The following is a 12,064-nucleotide window of genomic DNA, read 5'->3' as shown; positions in this document are numbered from 1 at the left end:
ACCAACACTTTAAAGCCTGGATCAGGCCATATCATGCAAATACACAGACATGCACCTGCAGCACCTGTATGCAAACAAGACGCCTCTCCTCCCTCAGAGAAATCATTTCGCAGGAGTCCATCCTGTGACTCTTTCCCACATCATCTCCCCATCCCTTCCAGGATCCCGCGCGCATGCGCTGTGTGAGAGGTGTGCCTCACCTGAGACCTGTTGCTCAGCTGCAGATGTTAATGTGAAATCGTCCGCTCCTCAGCGAAATGATACTCCTGGTTGTTGGTCATTATTATGGAAACAGATGAAGAGCTACGGAACAGTCACTTTGTATCTAGACTGTAGCCAAGCCGGATGAAAAAACGAAAACAAAAGGTGGACACCACAAGCCAGTGTGTCTTATTTCTCAGTCGGATTAATCAACGAGAGTTCACTCATTTGTGAGTCATTTTTTACTTTTCTTCCAATTCGTGTCCTAAATTAGTTTAGTTTAAATTTATAAGTGTTTAAAAGTTGACTGCAGTTAGAAAGAATATCAGTAGACTGTGTATAAAATGACCCACATGGCCTATAGAGGCTTGTTGGACTCTTTCCATCTATTACGTTATTATGAGTTACAATGTCCATACACTGCAACTAAACAATTTCAACATTTTAAGTAAAAATGAAAAAGAAAAAAAAATCAACAAATGAATGTGACAGTGTTTGCCAGTTTGAGGGAAGGCAGAGAGAGTTAATCTGCATATTGCATGTTCCACAGAGTGTCTACAGAGGTTGTGTGCCAAGCAGCAGGTAGATGCAGGGTGATGTTTTAAGCGTGTAGACAAGAACAGATAATAACCCTCACTGGACCATCACCAGGGAAACAGAAACTCCAGAGGGATGACTGCAGTGTTTACAATAGAGAAAAAGGTAGATCCATGTCACTGTCATCTGAATTCCACAAGGAAGGAGATTATCTAAATGTTTTCTCTAGTATGGGTGGGTGGGGTTCCATTGCTTAGTTTTTTTTTCTTTTTATCATATCTTCTTGTGTGTTATTTTTTATCTGTGTGCAGGTGCATGTCTGGTTCGTACACCACAGGAAATGGGCAAATGCTGCAAATGCAACAGGAGACTGTTGTGCATGTGCTTGTTGCCATGCATGATGACTGGCCACCTCCTAATTTATATCATGGTGACAATATTTGTCACCATCTCCTACGCACCTCCAAAAATATCTAACCACTATATTGCCCCAGGGATTTCTTCTAACTCTTCTACTCTGGCCTCTCACCCACTTCGCCCTTTCTGGAACCTGCGTCTGGAGGACAGCGCGCTGTGGAACCAGTTGCAGCATGCTTGGGATCGTCAGCAAAATCCAATACTGCAGGGAAACACAACTAAGCCAATGAGGAAGTCAACAGCAAAGTTTGTATCAGAGGTCGAGGTTGAATGCCTTTCTGACTGCATATCACGAACGTGTTCAGTCCCTCATATGCAAGATTTAAATAACTTGCCTGAACAAATGAGATCATTTATCAGGTCAATGCACTGCAGGGCATATCCACTCCTGATCAACCAGCCTGGGATATGTAGGAGAAACAGCAGTAACTTTGATCTGGAAACACCCATGCTCCTTATGGCTATAAAATCTCAAGTGGGGAATTTCGAAAACAGGCAGGCCATCCGTGAAACATGGGGACGCAGCGGCCTGGTGAAGGGGGAATTAAATAAGAGAGGCGGATTAGTGCACACTGTGTTTCTACTTGGAAGGCAGGACTCTAGCACAGGTCCTCATCCAGATCTAAATAACCTTCTGGACCTTGAGAACCAGAAATATGGGGATATCCTGCAGTGGGATTTTAGAGACACGTTCTTTAACCTTACTCTAAAGGACCTGCTGTTCTGGCACTGGCTCCAGCAGTACTGCCCTACTGCCATGTTTGTGTTCAAAGGCGATGACGATGTTTTCGTACGAACCGATGCCCTTTTGGATTATTTGAACAAGCAGTTGGAGGAGCACAACCTCTGGAGAGCCCAAACAAATGAAACAGGCATGAATTTGTTTGTTGGGGATGTAATCACTAACGCAATGCCAAACCGTGAACCGTCGGCGAAATACTACATACCAGAACGTTTCTATAAAGGTGTTTATCCATCATATGCAGGGGGAGGCGGGGTCGTTTATTCTGGCTCACTCGCATTACGACTGAGAGAGGTGTCGGAGTGGGTGCGCCTTTTCCCAATAGACGATGTGTATCTAGGAATGTGTCTGCATAGACTCGGGCTATCACCAAGCCATCACCCAGGTTTTTTAACATTTGATCTCCCAGAGTCAGACAGGGGTAATCCTTGTGCTTACAGATCAGTTCTGCTGGTTCATAGACGGAGTCCCAAGGAGATGCTGACGCTATGGAAGCAACTTCAGAATCTATACAAGCAATGCTGAGGCTCATTTGCCTGCCAAATAGGATTCAGTGCAGGATGCCATGCTACTCAACTGACAGACATACACAGTGACTGTGTCATGTACCCTATGAGGGTTACATGTAATGTAAAAAAAAAAAAAAACTTTCCTCCAAAGGGTCACGCAAAACTGAGGGGGAGCCCCGATCTACCTCAAAGGGTACTTTTATTTTTAGGGCATTGGACAATTTCTCAGTTTATTTGATACTGGTATGTATTTGAAGTTTTATGTTTTATTAACATATAAAGAAAGGATAAATATTAAACCTTTCCTATTGCTTCATAATGTTTGTAGAGAATATTTAAGTTACTTTTGAGAAATTTATGAGAGACAATTAAAAATGCCCCACATCCACTTTGAAAATATAATTGATCCTCAAAAAAATTCATTATTTTCATGCTCAGTAAATTTGGTAATAAAGTATAGCAATGTCTGACGTAAACTAAAATTGTAATCCTAGAAATATCTACGACATTTTTGATCGTTTTGGAGGTATAGCATGTCTGTCTGGACAGATTCTCCTCGCACAACTGAATCCTAATCCTGCAAGATACAGGTCTGAGTTTTACATCGAAATCAAATCAATGAATATTTTCCCTTTACAGATTCTGATTACAAGAAAGAAGTTCAGATATTACTAACTGTCGTCACTAATGGTCACTGAAGACAAAAATCCCAATTGATATGAAAAGTCAATAGGAAGGAATCAGGGCATGTTATGCAGTTTATTATTCATTGGATGATTCTGTTTTCCAATTTGAAGTGGTGAGTTATTATTAGAAACAATGTTATTTGTTGATGTCCTCGAGGAGTTCTATACAAAGGTAAATAAATGTCTTTAAAAACATAGTTTCGTTGAAACACCATTGTTTATTTATCAAATGTGTGTATCTTTAATTTGATTTTGGTCGCAAGAACATATAAAATAGGATGATCCACCAACCACAAATATCTCCTCAGAAAGGGATTTGTGGAGGTGAAGCATTAGGCAGCTCATAAATCACTAGCCTTGCAAAGCTCAGCTGAGTGATTAAATGTAAGTGAATATTTACTCAGTGGATTTATAGTCTGATATTTGGAAGGTTTATGAGGTCACTTCTTTGGTGAGCTGAGGTATTGAACAAAACATAGTTGTGTATGTGTTTGATAGTTTCCTTTCAGTCAGTTCAACAGTAGATGGGAAATAATTCCCAAGTGGGTTTTTTAACAGATATGGATTGTAACATACATATGTACGTTTCATCTCTGTATAATCTCTGTCTGATAGTTATGAGTTTATTTCTCTACCTACAAATATAATTATGAAGACATTCATTTAAATTAACAATTAATTAACAACAATTCATTTTTGAAAAAGGACCATGAAAATTAAAAGTCACCTTTTGAAAAGGATATTTAGTCATAAAAGAAACTTCCTGAACAAACAGAAGGATCCAGTAACGTCAGCAGAGCTGAGTAACAGCTCCCTCCAGTGGAGAGCTCTGGAAACAGCAGGAAAGTTCCTGAAAACTCTGGACTTCCTCCAGGTACAATATAAAAGCTGACACAGTCCCACTGCTCAGACACAAACTACACCAGCAACACACAAGAGAACAGCGTTTCATCTCCCACTAGAGGACTCTCCGCTGAACACACTGAAGATGCTGTGCTCTCATATACTCCCCTCTGGCCTCAGTCCCTTCATGGACGTCTCCTGGCCTGTACGCAGTCTGTGGCCAGAGGTCAGACCTCTGGTCTGCCAGCAGCATCTACTGTACAGAGACCTACAGGAGCTGATGGACAAACTTCAACACAACATCCCGGAGGAGAACAAGCCTTTACAAAGCAGAGCAGTTCTGCAGCCGCTCTCCTACCAGCTGGACAAAGAGGGACAGCACTTTGGCCTGATCCTGGACACTCAAGGCTTTTATCCAGACGAGCTGTCTGTCAGGCAGGTGGGCAGGAAGCTGAGAGTCAGCGGGAAGACAGAGAAGAAGGAGGAGGACGGGAAAGGCTCCTACTCTTACAGACTGCAGGAGTTCAGACGGGAGTTTGATCTGCCCGAGGGCCTGAACCCTGAAGCCGTCACCTGCTGCCTGGCTCCAGACGGGAAGCTCCACATCCAGGCAGCCAGAGCTCCATGTGCTGAGGAGGCTGAGAGAGAGCTGACTATCAGGAGGAGCCTGGAGGAGGAAACACAGCAGAGTGTGTGTTCACACGCAGAAGGCAGCAGCACAGAGACGCACAACAGCACGCAGGACAAAGCTCAACACATGGACTGATCACAGTGACAACTATTTGATATGGAAGATTGATGATCATATGTTGTTTATATGTTTGTATGTAGAATTGAAGATTGTTAAATAAATATCTACCAACGTAACTATTATTTCTTTGCTGTTTTCAATCCATTTTATCTTTTTCTTTTCATTTCATTTGGACACACACATGATCATGTTAATCTTACAAAAAAGAATAAGGCACTCCAAAAGTCAGGAGGGAAACTTTCCATGAGTTAAATATTCAAAATATATAATTATCATATCTAACAAGAATGTATAAAAGAAGTGTTATTTACAACAATTTAAATAAATGTCTTTAAAAACATAGTTTTGTTGAAACACCATTGTTTATTTATCAAATGTGTGTATCTTTAATTTGATTTTGGTCGCAAGAACATATAAAATAGGATGATCCACCAACCACAAATATCTCCTCAGAAAGGGATTTGTGGAGGTGAAGCATTAGGCAGCTCATAAATCACTAGCCTTGCAAAGCTCAGCTGAGTGATTAAATGTAAGTGAATATTTACTCAGTGTATTTATAGTCGGATATTTGGAAGGTTTATGAGGTCACTTCTTTGGTGAGCTGAGTTATTGAACAAAACATAGTTGTGTATGTGTTTGATAGTTTCCTTTCAGTCAGTTCAACAGTAGAAGGGAACTAATTTCCATTTAGGTTTTTCAACAGATATGGATCGTGACATACTGAGTTTTAGCCATTTATGCTGGGCAATGAAATTCAACTTATATGTGTTTGGAAGCAAAGTGACAATTGTTGTATCTATTTAGTAAACATAATAAAGTTTGTATATTTGCATCTACATACAGTCAGACAAGGTTATATGACAACAGAGGAGGAAGAGGAAGAGGAAGGAGATGGGAAATGAACATCCAACAGGAAGAATGAAGGAGTTGTCACAGAAAAGGAAGGACAGCTACAACATTGAGGATCACTTGTTTCCAATGTGAACTATTCTAAAACAGATAAAATATGATATTGATATTTCAGTGAAAGGGGCTTGTCTCTTAATTGTATTTCAGTATCATTTTCTCTGGTCTCCATTGATTTTGGTACTAATAGGCAGACAGTGGCTTCAGAGTAATGTGGCTGTAGAAGAAGAGAAGCTAGATTTGAGGATAGCAGCAGGAAGATTAGTGAGCTGCTCAGCACTAATGAGGTGGAGTGGAGAGTTGGGGGAAGAGGTGGATTAAAATTTTAACGTTGCTATAATTGAATTTACTCACAAATTATATGACAATGCTTCTTTAAACAGTTTTAATTTGACCATTACACACTTTACTATTGCTTCTACTGGTAGAGGCTACAATGAGTGTTTTCATTTAGTTAATTTTTCTGATAGTATTTCACTTTGTGCCGTCTGAGGTAAGTGAGCATGATTTTTGGATTTTAGATTAAATGATGCTCTAACATAATGATATGAGTTAGAGTGACATCTACTGTCGAAGTTCTGTAATTGCAGGATGATTCCTGAAAACAAAAGAATGATCCAGTAACGTCAGCAGAGCTGAGTAACAGCTCCCTCCAGTGGAGAGCTCTGGAAACAGCAGGAAAGTTCCTGAAAACTCTGGACTTCCTCCAGGTACAATATAAAAGCTGACACAGTCCCACTGCTCAGACACAAACTACACCAGCAACACACAAGAGAACAGTGTTTCATCTCCCACTAGAGGACTCTCCGCTGAACACACTGAAGATGCTGTGCTCTCATAGACTCCCCTCTGGCCTCAGTCCCTTCATGGACGTCTCCTGGCCTGTACGCAGTCTGTGGCCAGAGGTCAGACCTCTGGTCTGCCAGCAGCATCTACTGTACAGAGACCTACAGGAGCTGATGGACAAACTTCAACACAACATCCCGGAGGAGAACAAGCCTTTACAAAGCAGAGCAGCTCTGCAGCCGCTCTCCTACCAGCTGGACAAAGAGGGACAGCACTTTGGCCTGATCCTGGACACTCAAGGCTTTTCTCCAGACGAGCTGTCTGTCAGGCAGGTGGGCAGGAAGCTGAGAGTCAGCGGGAAGACAGAGAAGAAGGAGGAGGACGGGAAAGGCTCCTACTTTTACAGACTGCAGGAGTTCAGACGGGAGTTTGATCTGCCCGAGGGCCTGAACCCTGAAGCCGTCACCTGCTGCCTGGCTCCAGACGGGAAGCTCCACATCCAGGCAGCCAGAGCTCCATGTGCTGAGGAGGCTGAGAGAGAGCTGACTATCAGGAGGAGCCTGGAGGAGGAAACACAGCAGAGTGTGTGTTCACACGCAGAAGGCAGCAGCACAGAGACGCACAACAGCACGCAGGACAAAGCTCAACACATGGACTGATCACAGTGACAAATATTTGATATGGATGACTGATGATCATGTGTTGTTTATATGTTTGTATGTAGAATTGAAGATTGTTAAATAAATATCTACCAACGTAACTATTATTTCTTTGCTGTTTTCACTCCATTTTATCTTTTCCTTTTCATTTCATTTGGACACAGACATTATCAGGTTAATCTCACAAAAAATATACGAACCAGATGGGAGGGAAACTTTCAATGAGTCAAATATTCAAAATATATATTTTACATATCTATCAAGAATTTATAAAACACTTGTGAAATCTCAGTTAAATAACTCAACATATTAGTAATATTTGCCAAAAGAATCACAACAACATGGACCAAAAATAAATAACTTCAGCGAAAAACAGTTCAGTAAAATACTGCAAAGTTATTTGTAAAATATCGACAAAAAGCACTCAAAACCCTTAAAGTCGTATTAAGGTATCCAACAAAACATTGTAAAACATATGTGAAAAAAACAAAAACAAAAACAAAACAACAACATTGAAAATCAAAAAGAAATAAAGCCATTACATAAAAGATTTAAATGGAAATGTTTCACTTCAAGTAAAAAAAAAATAATAATCATAATAATTCATTTAATATTTATTTTATGACTGTGAACTTTAAATCAGTTTAACCAGTGACAGATATTATTCTGCTTGGATGCTTCGAGGAAGGTCCATGTTAACTCTGCTGTATGTAAAAGTAAAGGAGTTATACATTTACCTGAACGGTTTATCTGCAATCATCCAGAAAGTAGCATAATTTAACATGGATAAATATTCAGTCATTCATTCATCTTCAACCGCTTATCCATTTCTGGGCCACAGACAGGAAAATATGTAGTGATGAAAATGTAGCATTATATTTTCTCTGAGCAGACACACATCTTCACTGGCTGTATTTGAACAAGCTGTCTCCTTCCTTCTTATACAGCAAGGATGATGAGGAGCAGATGAGACTGAGAATAAACTACAACATGAACAGAAGTCGTTCTTAAACACTGGAAGTGTTTTGAAGCATCTCCATTTAAGAGTTCATTTATGTTTCATCTCTGTGTAATCTCTGTCTGATAGTTATTAGTTTATTTCTCTACCTACAAATATAATTATGAGGACATTCATTTAAAATAACAATTAATTTTTGAAAAAGGACCATGAAAATGAAAAGTCACCTTATGAAAATCACCGTTACAGCTGAGCAACTCAAGTCTTTACAGGATATTTAGTCATAAAAGAAACTTCCTGAACAAACAGAAGGATCCAGTAACGTCAGCAGAGCTGAGTAACAGCTCCCTCCAGTGGAGAGCTCTGGAAACAGCAGGAAAGTTCCTGAAAACTCTGGACTTCCTCCAGGTACAATATAAAAGCTGACACAGTCCCACTGCTCAGACACAAACTACACCAGCAACACACAAGAGAACAGTGTTTCATCTCCCACTAGAGGACTCTCCGCTGAACACACTGAAGATGCTGTGCTCTCATAGACTCCCCTCTGGCCTCAGTCCCTTCATGGACGTCTCCTGGCCTGTACGCAGTCTGTGGCCAGAGGTCAGACCTCTGGTCTGCCAGCAGCATCTACTGTACAGAGACCTACAGGAGCTGATGGACAAACTTCAACACAACATCCCGGAGGAGAACAAGCCTTTACAAAGCAGAGCAGCTCTGCAGCCGCTCTCCTACCAGCTGGACAAAGAGGGACAGCACTTTGGCCTGATCCTGGACACTCAAGGCTTTTCTCCAGACGAGCTGTCTGTCAGGCAGGTGGGCAGGAAGCTGAGAGTCAGCGGGAAGACAGAGAAGAAGGAGGAGGACGGGAAAGGCTCCTACTCTTACAGACTGCAGGAGTTCAGACGGGAGTTTGATCTGCCCGAGGGCCTGAACCCTGAAGCCGTCACCTGCTGCCTGGCTCCAGACGGGAAGCTCCACATCCAGGCAGCCAGAGCTCCATGTGCTGAGGAGGCTGAGAGAGAGCTGACTATCAGGAGGAGCCTGGAGGAGGAAACACAGCAGAGTGTGTGTTCACACGCAGAAGGCAGCAGCACAGAGACGCACAACAGCACGCAGGACAAAGCTCAACACATGGACTGATCACAGTGACAAATATTTGATATGGATGACTGATGATCATGTGTTGTTTATATGTTTGTATGTAGAATTGAAGATTGTTAAATAAATATCTACCAACGTAACTATTATTTCTTTGCTGTTTTCACTCCATTTTATCTTTTCCTTTTCATTTCATTTGGACACAGACATTATCAGGTTAATCTCACAAAAAATATACGAACCAGATGGGAGGGAAACTTTCAATGAGTCAAATATTCAAAATATATATTTTACATATCTATCTAGAATTTATAAAACACTTGTGAAATCTCAGTTAAATAACTCAACATATTAGTAATATTTGCCAAAAGAATCACAACAACATGGACCAAAAATAAATAACTTCAGCGAAAAACAGTTCAGTAAAATACTGCAAAGTTATTTGTAAAATATCGACAAAAAGCACTCAAAACCCTTAAAGTCGTATTAAGGTATCCAACAAAACATTGTAAAACATATGTGAAAAAAACAAAAACAAAAACAAAACAACAACACTGAAAATCAAAAAGAAATAAAGCCATTACATAAAAGATTTAAATGGAAATGTTTCACTTCAAGTAAAAAAAAAATAATAATCATAATAATTCATTTAATATTTATTTTATGACTGTGAACTTTAAATCAGTTTAACCAGTGACAGATATTATTCTGCTTGGATGCTTCGAGGAAGGTCCATGTTAACTCTGCTGTATGTAAAAGTAAAGGAGTTATACATTTACCTGAACGGTTTATCTGCAATCATCCAGAAAGTAGCATAATTTAACATGGATAAATATTCAGTCATTCATTCATCTTCAACCGCTTATCCATTTCTGGGCCACAGACAGGAAAATATGTAGTGATGAAAATGTAGCATTATATTTTCTCTGAGCAGACACACATCTTCACTGGCTGTATTTGAACAAGCTGTCTCCTTCCTTCTTATACAGCAAGGATGATGAGGAGCAGATGAGACTGAGAATAAACTACAACATGAACAGAAGTCGTTCTTAAACACTGGAAGTGTTTTGAAGCATCTCCATTTAAGAGTTCATTTATGTTTCATCTCTGTGTAATCTCTGTCTGATAGTTATGAGTTTATTTCTCTACCTACAAATATAATTATGAGGACATTCATTTAAAATAACAATTAATTTTTGAAAAAGGACCATGAAAATGAAAAGTCACCTTATGAAAATCACCGTTACAGCTGAGCAACTCAATGTTTACAGGATATTTAGTCATAAAAGAAACTTCCTGAACAAACAGGAAGGATCCAGTAACGTCAGCAGAGCTGAGTAACAGCTCCCTCCAGTGGAGAGCTCTGGAAACAGCAGGAAAGTTCCTGAAAACTCTGGACTTCCTCCAGGTACAATATAAAAGCTGACACAGTCCCACTGCTCAGACACAAACTACACCAGCAACACACAAGAGAACAGTGTTTCATCTCCCACTAGAGGACTCTCCGCTGAACACACTGAAGATGCTGTGCTCTCATAGACTCCCCTCTGGCCTCAGTCCCTTCATGGACATCTCCTGGCCTGTACGCAGTCTGTGGCCAGAGGTCAGACCTCTGGTCTGCCAGCAGCATCTACTGTACAGAGACCTACAGGAGCTGATGGACAAACTTCAACACAACATCCCGGAGGAGAACAAGCCTTTACAAAGCAGAGCAGCTCTGCAGCCGCTCTCCTACCAGCTGGACAAAGAGGGACAGCACTTTGGCCTGATCCTGGACACTCAAGGCTTTTCTCCAGACGAGCTGTCTGTCAGGCAGGTGGGCAGGAAGCTGAGAGTCAGCGGGAAGACAGAAAAGAAGGAGGAGGACGGGAAAGGCTCCTACTCTTACAGACTGCAGGAGTTCAGACGGGAGTTTGATCTGCCCGAGGGCCTGAACCCTGAAGCCGTCACCTGCTGCCTGGCTCCAGACGGGAAGCTCCACATCCAGGCAGCCAGAGCTCCATGTGCTGAGGAGGCTGAGAGAGAGCTGACTATCAGGAGGAGCCTGGAGGAGGAAACACAGCAGAGTGTGTGTTCACACGCAGAAGGCAGCAGCACAGAGACACACAACAGCACGCAGGACAAAGCTCAACACATGGACTGATCACAGTGACAAATATTTGATATGGATGACTGATGATCATATGTTGTTTAATATGTTTGTATGTAGAATTGAAGATTGTTAAATAAATATCTACCAACATAACTATTATTTCTTTGCTGTTTTCACTCCATTTTATCTTTTCCTTTTCATTTCATTTGGACACACACATGATCAGGTTAATCTTACAAAAAGAATAAGACACTTCAAAAGTTAGGAGGGAAGCTTTTCATATCTGATGCAGTCTATCTGACGAAATAAAATAATTGAGTAAAATAAGTGTACAGCAATATTTGGCAAACTTGCCATAAATATTCACAAAAACATGCAAAAAAACTCCTAGATGTCCTAAAATATCAAACTAATGCACAAAAAAATGTTAGTTTCTTAAATGATAACTCTATAAATTGTATATGATAACTGATATGATATCTAATCGCTATTTAGATTCAGCTCAATTTTCTGACTGCACTTTATTTTGCCATATAAATTTTTTCTCCTACCTTTTGTTTCATTTTAACACCAAAATAGATCCTTTTAAAGATATGTGTCATCTCTCCTTTGATGACACGCACATTTTAATCATATCCCAGAATGATACTGTTTTTGCGTTCCAAACAGTTTTCTGATTTCTTTTTGTACTTTGTGTATCTGTCCAGCAGATGGCAGGACGTCCATCCATTTACCTTTACCAGTAAGACTGTAAACCCCAGTCACTTTGACGCTGTCTCAGCAGTTTGCCACTAGCTGTCATCCTAGTTCAGATAAAATAAAATGCAATTAATGCAGCAATACAACAGAAAGCTTCAAGTCTGTCAGGTTATATTC

The 12,064-nt window shown here is 40.5% G+C and overlaps 5 protein-coding genes across 5 annotated transcripts; all 5 read left to right on the top strand.

The window, feature by feature from the left end:
• Positions 1 to 250: 250 nt before the first annotated feature.
• LOC115051936 (N-acetyllactosaminide beta-1,3-N-acetylglucosaminyltransferase 2) lies at positions 251 to 2,586 on the top strand. Its single transcript, XM_029515740.1, has 2 exons — positions 251 to 431; positions 1,050 to 2,586. Exon 2 carries the CDS (start codon positions 1,079 to 1,081, stop codon positions 2,420 to 2,422), a length of 1,344 nt encoding a protein of 447 aa, XP_029371600.1. The 5' UTR covers positions 251 to 431; positions 1,050 to 1,078; the 3' UTR covers positions 2,423 to 2,586.
• Positions 2,587 to 4,043: 1,457 nt separating this feature from the next.
• On the top strand, positions 4,044 to 4,701 carry LOC115051940 (heat shock protein 30-like). The gene has a single exon (XM_029515745.1). The coding sequence runs from the start codon at positions 4,081 to 4,083 to the stop codon at positions 4,699 to 4,701; it is 621 nt and encodes a 206-aa protein (XP_029371605.1). The 5' UTR covers positions 4,044 to 4,080.
• A 1,656-nt stretch (positions 4,702 to 6,357) lies between these two features.
• On the top strand, positions 6,358 to 7,119 carry LOC115051938 (heat shock protein 30-like). Its single transcript, XM_029515742.1, has one exon. It carries the CDS (start codon positions 6,417 to 6,419, stop codon positions 7,035 to 7,037), a length of 621 nt encoding a protein of 206 aa, XP_029371602.1. The 5' UTR covers positions 6,358 to 6,416; the 3' UTR covers positions 7,038 to 7,119.
• A 1,339-nt stretch (positions 7,120 to 8,458) lies between these two features.
• On the top strand, positions 8,459 to 9,220 carry LOC115051937 (heat shock protein 30-like). Its single transcript, XM_029515741.1, has one exon. It carries the CDS (start codon positions 8,518 to 8,520, stop codon positions 9,136 to 9,138), a length of 621 nt encoding a protein of 206 aa, XP_029371601.1. The 5' UTR covers positions 8,459 to 8,517; the 3' UTR covers positions 9,139 to 9,220.
• Positions 9,221 to 10,569: 1,349 nt separating this feature from the next.
• On the top strand, positions 10,570 to 11,316 carry LOC115051939 (heat shock protein 30-like). Its single transcript, XM_029515744.1, has one exon. It carries the CDS (start codon positions 10,619 to 10,621, stop codon positions 11,237 to 11,239), a length of 621 nt encoding a protein of 206 aa, XP_029371604.1. The 5' UTR covers positions 10,570 to 10,618; the 3' UTR covers positions 11,240 to 11,316.
• The last annotated feature ends 748 nt before the right edge of the window (positions 11,317 to 12,064 follow it).

This window comes from Echeneis naucrates, chromosome 12 (genome assembly GCF_900963305.1).
Source record: "Echeneis naucrates chromosome 12, fEcheNa1.1, whole genome shotgun sequence".
Classification (NCBI taxonomy): domain Eukaryota; kingdom Metazoa; phylum Chordata; class Actinopteri; order Carangiformes; family Echeneidae; genus Echeneis; species Echeneis naucrates.
Note: the sequence above shows the minus strand (reverse complement) of the source record. Positions and strands in the feature narration are given on the sequence as shown.